This window comes from Muntiacus reevesi, chromosome 3 (assembly GCF_963930625.1).
Source record: "Muntiacus reevesi chromosome 3, mMunRee1.1, whole genome shotgun sequence".
Taxonomy (NCBI): domain Eukaryota; kingdom Metazoa; phylum Chordata; class Mammalia; order Artiodactyla; family Cervidae; genus Muntiacus; species Muntiacus reevesi.
Window position 1 is genome coordinate 36,885,393 of NC_089251.1, and position 13,267 is coordinate 36,898,659.

Consider the following 13,267-nt stretch of genomic DNA (forward strand, 5'->3'; position numbering starts at 1 on the left):
AAGCAACTAAATAATGAGAAGTAAACCATTTCTAAATTATTAGATGAATCAAGCACACTCAATAAATAATTCTGACACATTAGGTTTAGATAACTATTATAATTAAAATGACTGTAAATGCAATATAATAGATGTTTTCCTTCAGTAGTAAGCATATTAATTTTTCTATAAAATGAGACTTTGGAAGCTGAGATTTTAATTATTTTACATAAAAACATGGACTTACTAAAAACCTAAGTAGAAGTGGCTTAGCACCATATTTATTTTTTTGTTCTTATTTATTCCCAACTAAAAAGACAGTTTTTCTAATTTTTAAGTTAAGTGATTTGTCTATCTCTACCAAAAGGCAGGGGGAAAACCCTAGTGCAATTAAAATCTGGATGTTCATGTCATAATTCTCTTTCTAATAAAGGTACCCAGATGATTTGCACTGATTTATTAGTGTCCTTCCTCAATATCCTCCATAAATATACTTTTGAGTGTTTCTTTCCTCAAAATAATATTGTTGCCATTATAAAGGATAACTGCTAAATATCTAGGTGACAAACAATTCATCTTTAGTAGGTAAAGACTAACAGCAAAGTTTATGTGACTCAGTATATCTACAAACATATTCAATCTTACTTGCAATGTATTTGGATTTTTAAGTTTTGTTTTACTGTATTTTATTTTTTTAAAAAACAGCTGACCCCTTCCCATTAAAATGATTTCTCAACTCACTACAGGTTATGCCGATAGTTTGAAATTCACTGATTTAGAGATAGAATATGGCTTTTTATTATTCACTTATAAAAATGGAATGAAAAGGTTATACATTCACAAATATCATATAAGCTATTTCCCATGAAAATGATTTAAAACTTAAGTTTCAACATCTTTGAATAATCTCCTTTAAAACTAAAAAACATTTTTTTTTGGTTGTGCCATGGAGTTTCCTAGAAACATTTTTAACAAGTTAAAAATGTGTGTAGATATTTTTGTCCCTCCTTTCTTGCCTTAATCTAAAGGTAAAAAGTCAAACTAGAAATTTTTTCAGTCACTGGTAGTTCATCCAATAGCATCAGCCTCAAATAAGTCAACAGACCCACTGGTTCGAATGCAGTGCTGACAGATGATACATAAGGAGAAATCCCTGAAAAAAACAAGACTGAAAAACATGGGATGAAAAGTGAAACAACTGCCTTTATGTAGAGCTTTTAATATGATTATATGCAGACATATCTCCAAAAGGTAGAGTTTGCCAGAATCCTTTTCGGCAGTTAGTGTTGTGGAAAGATTCTGAAAAAGTGCCTTCAAGAAGCTTCTACTTAGTGAAAACAAGTTCAACCACTTATTTTAAACTTTATCAGACCAAAATCCAAAACAAACTCAAAATTGGCACATCAAGGTGGCACCGGATAGCACTATAAATCAGCAGTTGCAGATGTAATGATAACAGTCTTAAATGTAAACACAGTGCTTTTCTAATAGAAAAAGGTCAGAATGAATTTATTTAGATAATTTCTCTTGTCTTATACAAAGGATATGGGGAAGGGGGTCTCCAAGAGCAAACTGTTTGAAAATCTAAATGTCTTAGATTTACAAAACTTTAAAAAACAAACAGAAAGATAAGATACACCCCTAGCTTGCTTAAATGAAAAAGTGTATATTCGGGTATTTCCTGAAAAATCTGTATGCAGGTCAAGAAGCAAGTTAGCACTGAACATGGAACAACAGACTGGTTCCAAATAGGAAAAAGAGTACGTCAAGGCAAAAGAGTACGTCAAGGCTGTATATTGTCCCCTGTAATTTAACTTATATGCAGAGTACATCATGTGAAATGCCAGGCTGGATGAAGCACAAGCTGGAATCAAGACTGTCAGGAGTAATATCAATAACCTCAGATATGCAGATGACACCACACTTATGGCAGAAAGCAAAGAAGAACTAAAGAGCCTCTTGATGAAAGTGAAGAAGGAGAGTGAAAAAGATGGCTTAAAGCTCAACATTCAGAAAACTAAGATCATGGCATCCGGTCCCATCACTTCATGGCAAATAGATGGGGAAACAATGGAAACATTGACAGACTTTACATTTTTGGGCTCCAAAATCACTGTAGATGGTGACTGCAGCCATGAAATTAAAAGACACTTGGTCCTTGGAAGAAAAGCTATGACCAACTTAGACAGCATATTAAAAAGCAGAGACATTACTGTGCCAACAAAGGTCCATCTAGTCAAAGCTATGGTTTTTCCAGTAGTCATGTATGCATGTGATAGTTGGACTGTAAAGAAAGCTGAGCGCAGAAGAATTGATGCTTTTGAACTGTGGTGTTGGAGAAGGGAGTCTTGAGACTCTTCAGAGTCCCGTGGACAGCAAGGAGATCCAACCAGCCCATCCTAAAGGAAATCAGTCCTGAATGAATATGGAAGGACTGATGCTGAAACTCTAATACTTGGGCCACCTGATGCTAAGAATCGACTCATTTGAAAAGATCCTGATGCTGGGAAAGATTGAAGTCGGGAGGAGAAGCGGACGACAGAGGATGAGATAGTTGCATGGCATCACCGACACAACGGACATGAGTTTGAGTAGGCTCTGGGAGTTGGTGATGGACAAGGAAACCTGGCGTGCTGCAGTCCACGGGGTTGCAAAGAGTCAAACACAACTGAGCGATTTAACTGAACTGATATTCAGGAATACACAACATACAAAAATCTATTCACAACCAGTAAAGCTTTATAGCAAAAAACAGCCTGTAGGTTGAACAATTATATGAAGCACATTGTCAGAATTAGATCATGAAGGTGTAGGAAAAAGCCTACATAATAAAAATTCCTATCTGGATAAGTAAGAATATCTTGCATAGAGCATCTAGGTATATTAGTATAAAAATGGAGTAGTTCAGCCCAAAGATCTTCATGTATAATAATCTAAAAATCTAGTTCCAAAAGATGACAATTTAACTTACTAAGTACAGTATTTTTCAATAAAACTACTTATATGAATTTCTGTATTATATCTTTCCACTTTAAGCAACTTATTTTCATAAAATTCATACTTTAACAATTATCATCTCTACCTAACTTACAAAAATATTAAAAGTTCCCCCATTATACCCACAACAGTAATTCCTGACATTAAAAAGTTACAAGGATACCTGTAAGGGAATAAATCTATTTCACTACTTTGTTATCAAGAGCCAAATCAAGCATACTTGAAAGAATGGTGACTCAAAATTACTGCTTAAGTTTACACAATTGGATATGCAATTTTAAAGAGATTAAACCTAGTGGAATTCTTTTAAGTAACCAGTAAGTTGCAGTTGGGGACTTCCCTATAGCTCAGATGGTAAAGAATCTGCCTGCAACGCAGGAGACCTGGGTTCAATCCCTGGGTCAGGAAGATCTCCTGCAGAAGGAAAGGCAACCCACTCTAGTATTTTTGCCTGCAGAGTTCCATGGACAGAAGAGCCTGACAGGTCAGAGTCCAACACACGCTTACTTAGGTTAAGCGACTAACACACACACAAGATGCAGTTAAAAAAAAGGGGGGAGGGGTGCTTTAGAACAGGAAAGACTTGGGCTGGCATTTGAGCTCTGCTTCTAACTAGCTGTGTGACAGGATAGTAGTACTTCATGTATAATACGGAACAATTACCTTGATAATTTTAAAAATAATGTTACATAATAGACATTAAATGCATAATCTGGCATGTTACTGGGACACTAAAGAATTTACACATCTACTTTTTCTTCTCCCCTTTATAATTTCTTAGATTAGGAATTAGAATCTGAACTTATCTGATAGAGTAAATGCAGTGTTGGGCCATATGTAAGTTAGTATGTTTTAGGACACAATTTTAGTTCACACAAACTGAGTGCCTACTACCTATCAAGAACCTAAGAGAAAAAGATGAAAAACATATGGCCCAAGAGAGCCACAGATATACTCTGTACTAGAGTAACCTAGCAAGAGATAATGATGCCTTAACAAGGAAGTGGTAGCAGGTACTGGGAAAAAAAAAAAAAAAGGTTTGAGAATTATCTAAGAAAAAAAAATATAGGACATGGTGAATGGATGTGGAAGAAAAGAGTCTGAGGAGGAATAGGATGACTTTCAGGATTCTGCCATTTTTGAGAGGCTGGGCAAGTTATTAATGTTGATGATTGATAAGCAAATATAGGAAGAAAAAAGAATGCAGGGATTAGGACCAGAGGGGAAAGATTAAGTATTCTTTTGAATAGATGAACTGAAGCAATTTATAGATGGCAAGCTATCAGTTAGATATCTAAGTATGAAACTCAGGGAAGAGGTCAGAACTGTATTCTTTCAATAAATCATAGGAATGAAGGAAATCATTTGGGGACACTATGTAGAATGAAAAAATCAATGGGCCAAGGGCACACTTAGGAGGTTAAGAGGTGGGCAGAGTAAGAGAAGCTTACAAAAGAAAATGAATGGTCAGAGAGACAGGGAAAGAATCAGAAGAGTAGAGTATTTCTAAACTAAGTACTGTACAGAATTGAAAGAAAAAACAATAAACCATGATATAAAATGCTAGGGAAGTTAAAACAGGGCCAACATAAGATCATTAGATTTTAAAAACAGGACAGTCCTAACTTTTGCTAGAAAGTTTCAGTAAAATAGTGGGGGCAAAAGACAGATTGTAGTGGGTTGAGAAAAGTCTGAAAGGTAAGAAGATGGAGACAGCAACTATAGACTACTTTGAAGAAGGTGATTCTAAGGCAGAGGAATAGTAACCATGAAGGGGACTCAGGGTCCAGACGGGAGTTGGGGGGATTTGGTTTGTTTTTTTAATAAGAGGTTTGACCATATTTATAAGCTGAGGGAGAACAGGAGGGGCTGAAGATACAGATTATTAAATGATAGCATAAAATTATAGGATTATGAACACAGTAGGAAGTTGGCCTGAATAGGAAGGGAGCACTTCAACCTCTAGGACAGGACAGGAAGGAGAGGTGATTAAGACTAGAAATCTGAATAAATCTTTGCCTGATTACCTTGAATTTATATAAAAAACAACAGAGTTCCCATGGGCTTCCCCTCGTAACTCAGTTGGTAAAGAATCTGCCTGCAATGCAGGAGACTCAGGTTCAATTCCTAGTTGGGCAAGATCCCCTGGGGAAGGAAATGGCAACCCATTTCAGTATTCTTGCCTGGAAAATCCCATGGACAGAGGAGCCTGGCAGGTTATAGCCTACAGGATCGCAAGAGTCAGACATGACTTAGCGACTAAACCACCACCACCCACTGATAGTGAAGTGACTGGAGAGGAAACTTGAACAGAGGGGCAGAGGTTTGATAAACAACTGCTGAAGCAAATCTTAAAAAGTCACCAAGTAAAAGTGATATAAGGAGTCACAAGGTCCAAGCTTAGCAATGAAATATGAGTTTGCAGTGGCACCAATATAAAGTTATAGAATGTTCTGGAGCAGTACTCAGCACAAAGTAGAGGGTATTAAGAACAAAGAAGGTTTAATTTAGTTTTAGAATTTTGTAAAGTAGGACAAAAAGTTGAAGGCAACTGTGAGAGAGAGCAGTTCAGATGATCTAAAATGAAATCCAGGTCTGAAAGGAAGAAAAAAGTAGGAGGCTTGAAAGACTGGCAGAAAATGGAGTTCAGAATGGACTGGAAATCAAATAACAGTGTAAGAGGGATGAGACTACGAACCATCTAGAAGGTTATTTATAGCCTGCAAACTACTGCATTTCTGATGCTGAGAAATTTTGGGTTACAGCAAGATTCAAATGTAGCAAGTACTTAATGATCAGCAGATAAATGTTACAGGAGTTAAGGTCAAATTACTAGGAGGCTAGAAAATGTAATGATAATATGGACACATCACATTACTGAAGAAGGGTGGAGAAGCAGCCAGAAATCAAGTGTCCAGGTCTTAAATGAATGTGAAAGAAAGACTGGGGATCAGAAGAGAAAGAAGAGAGCATGAGCTGGATCACATGCAACAGGGATTTAGAAAGGGCACTCAGGTGGCTGGGCTGATGACTATGTGGCCTCCTAACCCTTTATTAGCAGGATGTGTTGAGAGAAAGTCCTCCACAGAGGGAAAATACTCTCTTTTGAGAGAGCTAAATAAAATGGAGGGAATATAGGAGAGGATGTAAAGAGAAAGATCTGGGAGAGATGGTAACAAGATAGGTCAGAGGTATCAATGGGGAGGGAAGCATGACAATGAGAGTATAGAACAAAGCAGACTTAATGACCTCACCTAAGGTAAATCTAATTCGTGAGAGCTGGACCACAAAAAAGGCTGAGCACCAAAGAACTGATGTTTTCGAATTGTGGTACCAGAAAAAGACTACTGAGAATCCCTTGGACTGCAAGATCAAACCAGTCAGTCCTAAAGGAAATCAACTCTGAATACTCATTAGAAGGACTGATGCTGAAGCTGAAGCTGCAATACCTTGGCCACCTGATCCAAGGAGTCTACTCACTGGGAGATCCTGATGCTGGGAAAGACTGTAGGCAAAAGAAGTTGGTGGCAGAAGATGAGATGGTTAGATAGCATCACCAACTCAATGGACATGTATTTGAATAAATTCCAGGAGATGGCGAAAGACAGGGAATTCTGGTGTGGGGCAGTCCATGTTGTCACAAAGAGTCAGATACAACTGAAGGACTGAACACAACAAATCTAATTCTATGAAATAATGGAATTCAACTGTGCTTAACACAGTTAAATCCTAAAATACTACAATGTTTCTACACAAAGTCTGGATTTAATTTGGAATTAACATATCTCTATTAAAAGTTTAATTTTTTTCTCTTTTAATTTCCATTTGAATTTAATTCTGACCTAAAGATGATAAAAGATGTATATATTAAAATTCCCCAGATTACTGAACATATAACTGTGAATAGTGTTAACACATTTGGCACTATTTCTGAAAAATGATCAGCGAATTTCACCTACATAATTGAAACTATTTTCACTTATTTCAAATCTAGGATACATTCTTACTGAGAGAATATACCAATGTATCTTGAAGGTGTGAGCTACGTGGTCACTTTTTGCCCTCTCACAAACAGCATGGGATTTAATTTTATTTATACCCTGCTTTTGAAATGATAATTTATTCAGATATACAGGAAAAACTATTTGTCCATTTATATTTTAAAATGAAAAAAATTGCCCTCTATTGTAATTTTAAGTCAGAAAAAATCATGGATGAAATCTGGTCAGAAATTTGGGATCTAAATTCTTTTCAATTTTATATTAAAGCAAAGTCAGACTAGAAATATTTATGCCCATTTTACACTCCAAAAATATAAAGCTTATCCCCTTGCATCATAGACACACCTAAATTAAACTACTTTAGAACAGACTTTATTTTTTAAACTCTTTAAAAATTTATTAAAGCCTTAAAAGAAGTAGGATTAGAGTGGGAGTATGTAACAAGGCATCTAATGTCACACACGCCAGTGTTTGGTGTATAATATATACTAAAACTATTATAAAGCTGCTATACTGAAGGGGAACATGATCTTCAAATGAAATGGAGACTGAGCAAACAAACAAATCTCAGACCCACACCCACACAAATATAATATAAATGAATAATACAAAATTAACAAAAAAGCACTCTGTCTATAAACCTGCCTGAGTGATTTTATTACAAAACACATTACTTTAACTACCAGAAATACAACTCTCAGTCTGGTTTCCACTGAATACCTTTATAAATAAATGTACAGATTTCAACAACAATTTAAATCGATAAACATAATTATGTTAAAAACTAAGGTGTCAAAAAATTATAATTTTCAGACAAATCTATACAAATTTACAAGTAAATCTTCATATGCTACTTTCTATTTCTTAAATGTGAATACAGTACTAAATTTAATCCTACACAAGCACTAGACACTTAACTTAGAAAATTAAAACAGTAATTGTTTCACAAGTTTTAAATCATAACTAGTAAAGATATTATATTTGCTTTGACATAAAGTTTAAGACTAGGATACGAAACAGAAAAACAGCAAATTTAAGCAGTATTAATAGAAAAAGAAATTGACCTCTAAATAACACTTCGAAAGTCAAAGTCTAGTCCAAAATAGTGTACTGGTTAAGCAAATTAAAGAACACCCACATTATAGAATACTATACAGCCACTTAAATATTCTGAAGAGTATTTAAAGATATGGGAAGATACTCACAATATATAATGTGAACATAGAAAATTATCTACATGGTATGATTCTGTGTGGTATAAAAATCCTTACTGGAATTAAGGATAACTTCTATTTTCTTCATTATTATTTTTCTATGATATATATTACTATTACAGTCAGAAAGATTTTACTTAAAATCACAATTTTATCATGTTCTTACCTGAAGGTACTAGAGAATCTTGTTCAATAATTCTTGCGGAGGCCAAATCACTGATAATATACTGTAACCTTAAATGTCTGAATACTGACACAAATGGTTTTCCTTGCTCAGTTTCAAGGAAGGTCATACCTTCAAAATCTACAGAACGAATAAAACCAAACAAAAAAGCTTAAACTAAATAGCCATTCTTTTCAAAATCTATTAATTTATCTATATGAACTTGGGGAGATTTAGAAAAAAGCCCCAGGAAATTAACTTTGGTTCTAATTAGACCCTTGGGCTGGGAATTCAATTGATGCCCTTCTGGGGATTGGAGCTTACAGCACATAGCCCAGCAAGGTGGGAAAGGAAGGCTTAAGAATGGTGATCGAGGGTAGGATATCTTTCCAGAATCCCTTTTCCCAGGGACTGAGCACTTCAGTGGAACTCGAGCCCAAATGCCTCACTCAAGGGTCTTCACAAGACACAAAGGACCTGGAACATTTCTTGGCATCTTTCTAATTTATACTTTAGTTACAATTCTGTACTACAATACAAAATAAGATACAAAGACACTGTAGCTGTGAATCTGCAACACAAGGGTAGTATTTATTGTTAAAATAATTCAAAGTTATGAATTTCTTCTTCAGGGAGAATTTAAGCTTATTTCCAGAAATACTCTCAGTTGCATTCCATTATGCTCTCATGAGTGGGAAGGAAAGGTCTGCTGCTATCAATCGTGGACTTGCACATAATCCTTAGCCTGTTTTCTGTTACAAGGTATACCCACAGCAGTGGACTCAGCCCTGTTGCTATTAAGGATAGGAAATAAAAGAAGCAATCTTTAAGTATAACTATGCAGAAAATTTTATAAATTTCTATTGTTCTCTTGGTCCTGATGCATATATATCTGAAAAGACAAATAATTAAGATAACCTAAGAGAAATATTGGGCTTCCCCTGGGCTTTCCTGGTGGCTCAGAAGGTAAAGAATTTGCCTGCAATGAGGGAGACCCAGGCTCAATCCCTGGGTCAAGAAGATCCCCTGGAGAAGCAAATGGCAACACACTCCAGTATTCTTGTCTGGAGAATCCCATGGACAGAAGAGCCTGGTGGGCTACGGTACATGGGGTCGCAAAAGAGTCGGACATGACTGAGTGACTAAACAACAACAAAGAGGAATATAGTGGGTAAGGGGACTACAAGTGATCTTTTTGGTCTTATTTTCTGGGTATTTTCACCTTTATAATTTAAAGACTGTTTGAAATAAACTTCTGAAGTCCTCTTTGAAAAACAAGGGCATCAGGCCTTATGCAGTAAATGTTTCCCTGAAAAGTTATCTTAAACTGTATACTTTTATACTACTGAGGCTGGGACAGAGGGCCTAGAGTGGGAAAACCAGAAGGCAGAGGGGACCACAGCTTCCTATTCTAGTTTCTGCCACTCAAACTACAAAGTAATTTCTCTCTTGATGGACTGTTGCAGTTAATCCAACTGGAGCTCAAATGAGCATAAACTTATGTCAAAATTTACCTAACATCTACTGTTTCTATTGAGCCTCTGTCTTTTTAGCTTCTCTACCTTCTTTATCTTTTCCAGCTTTAACTTCTGTTTTTTAACTTAAATTTTCTCCTCTACTTTTTTCCTTTACAATTTCTTAAATCCCTCTTTTACTTCCATAAAGTATAACTTAAGACAGAAATTTAGTGTTTTATTCTTGAAGCAACTTAAGTTAGATTTTATTGCTATGGTCATTTACACATTTTTGGTCATGAGCTTCAAGGAAAAATAATTACCTAGTAAATCTCACTACATAATTCTAGAAAATTTATGTAAGTAAGACTGAAAGAGCACACTGAATTTTAATATGAGTCTCTATTCATCAATACACCTTTAAAAAAGTTAAAAAACAATCTAAACTGAAAGATAAATGCAACACATATTTGTGACAAAGAATTGGTTATTAAGAATATATAAAGAATGCCCATAAATCAGTAAGAAAAGACAATTACAATATTAAAATAGGAAAAAGACCTGAACAGACATTTCACAGAAGAAGAAACAAATGCTGATAAACACACAAAGAGCTGTTCAATCTCTTTAGTTTTCAAGGAAGTGAAAAGCAATACCATAGTATGAAATAGTTCAATAACAATAAAAACAGGATGATATGTTGTCCAAGAGTAAGCTGAATCTGGCTTGTACTGGCTCACAGGCGCTGATGGCATGCATTTCTTTCCAACTCCACATTCAGTAGTATCATGTTAGTCTGAAATTAGTCATGCTAAGAAAATTTGTTATCATTAAAATTTTAAAAAAAATGCTATAAATAAGTGATTATTTTTTCAGAAAGCCAGCTTACCAGCACATCACTATGTTATGCATTCATGTCAAGACATGTGTAGAATGCCATAACACTATTTTTTAAAAGCAAGGGAAAAATAAACACAAAATTAAAGACAGTGGTTGGGGAAAGCTGAAGTGACACAACAGGAAAGAAGCACATGAACAGACTGAATTATTAATGTTCTAGTACTTGATTAGTTCATTGAGGTTCAATACTTTTTTTTTTTTTTTTTTAAGAAAAAGGTAGCTATGCATAGGTAAACAATGATAGTGAACTAAGAAAATCATGAACTAAGGACTGTGATTTTTATCCACTTTTTTGCTCCTGATGGCCATTAAATTTTTTTTTCTGTAATCTCTTTTATCCAACCTAAATTTTTTCAGTATAAATAAGGGATTGAGTTAGATCATTGCCAAGGTCCTCTCCAGCGCTAAAATTCTCTATCAATAAATCAGGGTTCAATTTTAATTAAATTTCAATTTAAAATAACAATTTTAGCCACACCTTTTCTCCTCTTAGAAAACCAGACATCTGTTTCAGTCAAAAGCTGTTTTAAAGATCCATTCCAAGAAGGCACAAGTTGAAGGAACATCCACTAGATTAAAAAAAATAAGAAAGAAAAAAAGCCCGTAAAACTTCATCATTTTGAGTTCACATTTTCAAACTGCTCTCTTAAAACATAGTATCTAAAAAATGTAATTTCCATTTTATAAGCAACTGAAAGAAGTACAACTATTACATGATATGCTCATGATAAGCCTTAAATTCATCATGGCATTAATCGTGGTCCAAAGATAAAAACTAGATGAGCATATCAGGAATAAGCTAATACCTGAAAAATATTTATGGCTTCAAATGCACTATAGTTTTAGTATTGAAAAGGTAAATGTTCCACATGTGTGTGTGTGTACACACATACATATAAAATATACTATATTATAGAGGGTAGACACAATACACACATATATATACAGTATATAAAATTTACTAATTTATTTTACTCAATTAACAATTAAATTTCACTATATACTATGTGACGTTAAAAAAGAAATTAAATATGGGAAAAAGGAGTTTCTCATTGTCTAAGTGCTGTTGAGACAGTACGCACAGTAATGAAGAACATGAATTTTTAAATCCTGGCCCTGTCAATTAACAGAGAGGGAAATTACCTAATTTCTCTGGGCTTTAATTTCTTCATTTGCAAGATGAGCATTATAATATGTCAACCTCACAGGACATTAGAATTAATACGGGTAACATACTTAGAGCAGTGCCTAGCACATAGTAAGCATTCATCAATACTTATGAGAAAGAAAGAGTGCTACCAGTGGCTCAGAGACAGAAATGGGCTGTCTACCTTCCTTTAATGATAGGTTACCACATTACTAAACTTCTTTGAGGAAAAATAGTAATAGACTCTCACCCAGAAGGTGACTCATTCCCAGGTTTCATGACCATATTAATGTAAACTTGGTGCTAAGGACAAAAGGCTAACAGCAAAATCACGCAGTGAGGAAAGCAACAGACTAGAACTCACAGACCTGGGTTCTGTCTCACGTCTGCCATGTAGTAATTGTAAGAAATCTAAGTGCTACCATCTACAGAACAAAAGTAATAGCCCATTTGTTTCTTCAGAGTTGTGAAAACAAAATTATACTAAAAATGTTGAAACCTTACAAAAGGATGAAGTGAGACATATGCCTTAAGTACAAAAGACCTTTAAAAGAATCTCAACATTCTCTAGAAAAATGTGTGAAAAATTCATCATAAAGTTATTAATTCAACTAAAGCTCAATTCTGAAACCATTTCTGAAAACCATATAAAATATTTAACATTTCTGATCATGTAAATAACATGCTAATTATTGGAAAAAAAAAAAACTTGGAAAAAACAAATGTATTCCTAGAAGAGAAAAGTATAAAGAATACAATTAAAATTACTCATGATACCAATTCCCTAAAGCCTAAAGACTTAGCATTCTGGCATATTTCCTTTTCCTCTTCTTGCATGTATAATCACTCTTACCACTGAACACTAGCTGTTTTCAGTTTTTCACTATTATAAGCAATGCTGAGTGGCTATCTTTACACACATCACATTATGGAAATACCTTTTTAAGGGCTGTGTATACATCCATCTCCACTTGCATCACAAACAAGTTAGATGAACCAATGAGTTGTTTCATGACATTTATACTAGAAAAGATAAAACAGAAGTAGTGAGCCTCGCTTTATACCAAAGTTAAAGACCCTGGTGGAACTGAAAACTTTTTAAAGTCTTTTTTATCAAAAGAAAACACGGAATTAAAAAACTACATCAGTCTTTTTGCCCAAGACAAAGAATCTTAGACAAAAACAATCTATTTGAATGTAAGGATACTTATAATTCAGACTGTATGCTGCAAAAGGTTTTTTCTTGCACTGCTGAGGAAACAAAGAGCTTGCTCCGCTGATTAATCAAGGTAAAGCAAAGTCCTAGTAAGATAAGTTTTAGCATGCTCTGATAAAGTGGCAGTCTTCCCTTTCTTTTGCCTTTCCCTTTTATTCAATTAACAAAAATTCTGTCAAAATTCACTGAAGGAGAT

At 34.7% G+C, this 13,267-nt stretch overlaps 1 protein-coding gene across 1 annotated transcript in view; it reads right to left on the minus strand.

The window, feature by feature from the left end:
* GMCL1 (germ cell-less 1, spermatogenesis associated) overlaps positions 1 to 13,267 on the minus strand; it is a 45,827-nt gene that overhangs the window by 18,684 nt on the left and 13,876 nt on the right. The window contains exons 7-9 of the mRNA XM_065928999.1: positions 12,794 to 12,878; positions 11,187 to 11,277; positions 8,358 to 8,495 (exon numbers count right to left, since the gene is read on the minus strand). Of these exons, the coding sequence (XP_065785071.1) occupies positions 8,358 to 8,495; positions 11,187 to 11,277; positions 12,794 to 12,878 (314 nt within the window). The remainder of the gene's footprint in view (positions 1 to 8,357; positions 8,496 to 11,186; positions 11,278 to 12,793; positions 12,879 to 13,267) is intronic.